This window comes from Nanorana parkeri, unplaced genomic scaffold (assembly GCF_000935625.1).
Source record: "Nanorana parkeri isolate BGI_ZX_2015 unplaced genomic scaffold, ASM93562v1 scaffold1139, whole genome shotgun sequence".
NCBI lineage: Eukaryota > Metazoa > Chordata > Amphibia > Anura > Dicroglossidae > Nanorana > Nanorana parkeri.
The window spans coordinates 548,139-553,781 of NW_017307407.1; the positions used below are offsets into that span (position 1 = coordinate 548,139).

The window sequence follows — 5,643 nt, forward strand, 5'->3', positions numbered from 1 at the left end:
TTATATATTATGGATGTAATAAAGTACAAATGTACATAAACACTATACACAGTATATTCCCTTTAATATAAGAAACCTGTCCTGTGTTTACCTTGAGAGAAAACCTTGTCAAAGAACATCTTGACCATGTAGTCAATGGCAGAGGTCTAGAGAGATGGCATTAATCTGAGATGTCAATCTCTCTATATAAATGCAATGAGGCCAGTTGTAGAGGTACATAAGTAAAGACTACTCAGGTATACTGCATATTATATGGAACGTCCCTCGAAAAGAACATTACTTAGGCTAAGAAATTCCTCATACTTGCTTTATTCTCATGATTTATGATCTGTCATTCTTGTACACAGGTGTAGCTTTCCTGAAGAGCCTCATTAATATAAATATAGAGACAGGTAGATCTCCTGATACAAACCACCCATACTTTTTTTTTATAAGAAAAGATGAAAATAAGCATATTTCTCTCTTTGGCATTTTTTTTTTACAGAGAACATCGATCTAAATACAATAAACAAACACCACAAAGGCTGAGAAGGTCAGTTTATTATTCCCAAATTCCCACCCACTTCATTCCACTTGTACTGCATATGCCACATTGTAGGATTTGCATGATAAATTCTATACAGTGACCAAGACTGTGTTTTATGGAGTAATTATTCTCTGTGGGGCCAAGACTCATCTAAAATGTAAAAAATGCACACCATCTAGAAGCAACATATTGCAAGGAGGCCTTTATTAGTAATACTGTGTACAAGCATTTTTTATTACAGATACTTTAAAATTGGGTAGCAGATGAGGGTATGATATGCAGAGCCAGGATAAATGCCTTGAAATTAATAATTTAGAGCACTAGAGAGTAAGCCGTTGGCTAAGAGAGTTGGGCTAATATATCCAGCTGTGCATTGGGACATTTATTTACACATGTCTATGTCATCAAAATATGTAAAATACATGGTACACAAGAGAGCACTTTGGTGGACCTGGGGCAAGCAGTAGATGAAAAGTCAACACTGAAAAGAAAATATATACATGGAATTTTAATGAGTAGAAAATCATTTTAACATTTTATTACAAAATTAGGGGTGTGAAATTCAACTTAGCTGTCTTCTTAGGGAAGTCCCATAGCCACACTGGAGCAGTGTGAAAGATGGTAATCTGACTATTTTGATGAAATTGAGGTTTAGAATCAATATGGGGCAGTGTCTTGTTATTTTAAATGTGACAGGAAGGTAAGGTAAATAACATTTCTCAGCATCCATCAAAGCTTCACAATTATGATTTTGAGCTCTCAAATTGCATGGTTGATGCTACGTAGCCAGGGTAGGGTACAAGTGATTCTGGTCTGCCATAGCCCATGCTATACAGCAGGGCTCAAAATTTCCACTCGCCCCCTCGCAATTGGCGAGTGAAAATTGCGTGGGGGCGAGTGGAAATCCAGGGGGGGGGACTTCCGCCGCTTCGGCAGCGCCGATCGCTGTCTGTTTCCTCCACCCGCTTCTTGGAGCGGCACCGCAGCCTCCGACGGCCGGGCCGCTTCTCCCTCGGCCCTGGCCACGCCTCCTCGTACACCCGGCAGCTCGCTTTCAGGCCCCATTAGCGGAGCATTGTTACTGATCTCTGTTCTCTGTGTCACACCACTGACCTGGCGGAGTTAAGGGCGGGGCACGGTAGGGGTCAGGTGGGGCGACTGGTGGCGAGTAACTCTTAAGGCCTGGCTAGTAGCTCAGGACTTGAAATTTTGAGCCCTGCTATACAGTATATTTTAAATTCCTGGATACTCCAACTGATTAGTCAAAATATAGTTTTTGAAAAGTATTGATATGATGCTATAATATGCTTTTCCTGTCTTTATTCAATACACACCCATGCCATTTCTACATGATATAAGCAAGATTAGACCAAATTTTAACTTGTTTACTCAATTAGCAGTCAGCAGGATGACGTCTAACTTAAAGTGTATCCAAACCCCAAAACAAACACTTAATATATTTCAGCTTACCAGTGCTTAGATGAGATGGTTGAATTTGTTTTCTTTTTTAAGGATATTTGTTCCTTTTATTTCCACCTAGTGATGCTTCAGATAACATAATTCCTGACCCTGGGTGGCTACACTTACTACTCCACTATGCCCACTATGGAGGGGGGACATGGTTACCACCCAGGTTGGAAATCAAACATGTTTGCTTTTATTTCTCTCCATTACATGGCGATGAGGGGGATTGGTAGTTTAGGTTTAGTTCTTGTGCATCTTACTGATGTAGCTATAGCTCAGCTTTAAATCAAGTTAAAAGCCAGAGGGGCAGTGAAGTAGATTTTAATGGTAGGTATTAAAATGTAAAGGACTATTGACTTTTTAGCTAAGGACCGAAATTGGTGGAGAGCTGTACATAGGATGAAGGCTCTCAGTAGATAGACGGCTACGCGTTTCTATCTACTGAGAGCCTTCATCCTACGTACAGCTCTCCACCACTTTCGGTCCTTAGCACGAGACTTCGGATATTCCTGTGACAGCAGCCCGACAGAATCTGTGAATACACGGCGCCTGGCATCTCATAGCCGTTTGCGGCTCCTCTCTCTCCCACTCTCCCAGCCGCCGCGGCCCGGCCTGGCCAGCCGAGTATGCTGGCTGCTCCACCAATACACACTCCGTCCAGACCTGCCAACATCCACCACTGGAGCTAATCATCCATCGAGCCAAGTTTCATCCGAGTGAACTGCCACCCAGATGCCAGGGGACCTTCTAACTGTGCCTTTTACGTATAATTAGACACTAGCATTCCCAGGGTAGTAGCGCTCCTACAAACTAATTGTGTATTGCTATGTATCGATCCACAGGGCTCCTCTCCCTGTTATAAGGAGCTGGCACACCGACCATTCTATTTTCACACATTTTTTCAACTTAGAGACCAATAATCATTTGCAAGCATATCCACCCCTCGAATTCTTTTGACACATCCCAGCAGTGTGACCTCACATCAGCAGTGCGCTTCTATATGTGTTGTTCACCAATTTAGTAGGTACGTCAAGCGATTACCTTTGCTTTTGGAACAAGTATTTGCATATCTGCCAACGGGATTAGTGACTCACCAAGTACCGAAGCAAGTATACACCTTCAAAACAAGCCAGCAATGGCAATTCCCATTCATTCGTCCTGATAGGTTCACATGACAAATATACAGTATATATTTACAATACAAAATACCTATAGTGCTGAAACTCTCAGAATTAATTAGTGAATAATAATCTTATATCTCATGATACTTTATGGATTACATAAGAAGTTCGCTCTTGGAACTGTATTACGTTTCCTCACCTCACAATACTCAGTGATGATGCAGAAACTTGCGTTCTCTACAAAGCTCGAATGAAACTTGACAATGGCTGGGTGGTCTAGTTTTGAGAGTAGTTGTGCTTCCAGGTTAGCTTGGACTGTTTCATTTGGATTCAGCTCACCAACAGGTATTTCCTTCAGCACCTTCCTGTAAAAAACAATATTATATGTCTTCAGATAAACCAGATAACAACCCAATTGAAAGTTAATTTGAAGACAGCTTGACCACAAGATAAGCACACTAGCAAGTGGCAGTTGCCTTAGTGAATAAATGAGCTAATTAAGGTTAAAATGTTCTTGCATCCACCACAGTGAAGTACCTGTTTTCAAACTGGTCCAGGAGGCAGGCAATGACAGTGCTGCATGTGAGCTTTGGCTATGATAAGTAACACCTACAGTAATTTCTATGGTTACCTAACTTAATAGAATATTAATTCAAATTGTATACAATTAGATGTAATTTAAGGAGAAACTATAATGGTTTTGGCAAATTGAATTTTAAATAATATTTTTAAAGTTTTAGGTTAAAGTGAACCTGTATTCCCTTGCCAGTTTGCAACTCCAGAGATAACAGATCAAAGCTGTCCCTTTCCGCTCTGTCCCCCGCTATCTTCTCTGCCAGCTGCATTCCTTATAACTTACAGATGTCTTGGATTGGCTGATAAGTACACTGCATTATGCATGGGCCACAGGTAGTACACTATTAAAAATGCGAGGAGAGAGGGAAAAAGGTTTTGTTTTTAGCAGAAGAGACATGCATAATTTCTCTTGCTAAAAAAACTAGCATTTCAAAAAAATCTAACAATTTAAAAAGCCCTCAAATTCAATATTAGAATTATATAATACTTATTATTTGCAAAAATATTTACAATTAAACATGAATTGCAAGGTACGTCCAAAACACTTTTTGCAAACCATGCTGGGCTTCCTAAAAAAAAAGGCTCTCCACTACCTTTATGGTTGTTGGAAGTCTTTTTTTTATTTAAGACAGCAATATCCCTTTCACAAGAATATGTCCAGGAGCACATTCTTGCAAGATTTGGATTCTGTTCCACTGTTCCAAAGTCTCCTTGATCTAGTGGCTCAGGTTTCTCAAGAAGCTGCATGAGGGCTGTGTGACATCACTGATGCCTAGGCTGAAAGACTGGAAGCTGAATGTTACAGTAAAAAGCCTTTAATATGTACAGCTATTTTTCTTTAACACATACTGAGCTAGCGATTTAGCATGGGAGGGTGGTGGTTATTAATAGAGCATACTTCATTTAGAGATAAAAAGTTCAGTTTAAATTGAAAGAAGAACTGCAGGACTTAAACAAATGAACCCTTGCAGTGGGGCTACCCTCATACTGCAAGGGTAAAGTGCCTATTTTGGTCTAGGGACAAAAATAAAGAACAAATACTTACTCAATCCACAGTCCTGCCGCAGTGACCTCTCACCTCTTTCCCCCTCTGCTCCAGCTGCATTATTTCCTCTAACATCCTCATGTCTAATTGACCTGCATTAGACGTGATGACATTTTGGGTCCTTAGACTGCTGGAGCCCAGGAGAGAATGGGCTGTGGCAACTGGCCTGACAGCCAGGCGGGACTGAGAATTGGGTATTTCTTCTTTATTTTCACCCCCTAGACAAAATGATCACTTAACCTTTGCAGTGTTGGGGTAGCCCCACTACAAGTGTTACTTTTTAAAAATCCTAGAAGGGATTTTATGGGAACTGGAGCAGACAAAATCTGGAGTAGCTGTGCATGGCAACCCATCAGCGCTCTCTCTTTCATTTTCAAATCTTAACTGTACAAACTGAAAAGAGAAGCTGATTGGTTGCCATGCACAGCTGCTCCAGATTTTGGCTGCTCCAGTTTTGATAAATTCCCCCCATTGTACTTAGCCTGAAAAAAAACAACTAATGCAGTCTTATATAAGGACTGGTACTCTACAATAAATACATTTTTTCTCGGTTTTAGTTATACTTTGGGAAACTAGGGAAGCTCCGATACCGATACAAGCATCGGTATCGGCGGCGATACCGAGTATTTGCATGAGTACTTGCGCAAATACTCCGATACAAAAAACGAGTACATGTGCCGCGTCCGCCATCTTCAAGGACCCAAAACCGACGCACACAGGACCTCCACAGCGTCTTTAATTAAACAAAATGGCCACAAACTCCTCCTCCACGGGCGAACGGCCGAAAGTAAACTCCGCCTCCAATTCCTCAGTCATCTGCTCCATTCTGGCCTCTTCTCCCGCTGATTGGCCGATTGGATGACTGACAGGCTTCCTCACCAGTCACTCCTGACTGGTGAGGAAGCCTGTCA

General features: G+C 41.3%; 1 protein-coding gene across 1 annotated transcript in view; it reads right to left on the reverse strand.

Annotated features, from left to right (window-relative positions):
- The window catches only part of NEK11 (NIMA related kinase 11), a gene marked incomplete at its 5' end in the record, with an annotated part of 142,270 nt that extends 138,794 nt beyond the window's left edge, over positions 1-3,476 (reverse strand). Inside the window, one exon of the mRNA XM_018568112.1 lies at positions 3,311-3,476. Coding sequence (XP_018423614.1) covers positions 3,311-3,476 — 166 coding nt within the window. The remainder of the gene's footprint in view (positions 1-3,310) is intronic.
- Between the last annotated feature and the right edge of the window lie 2,167 nt (positions 3,477-5,643).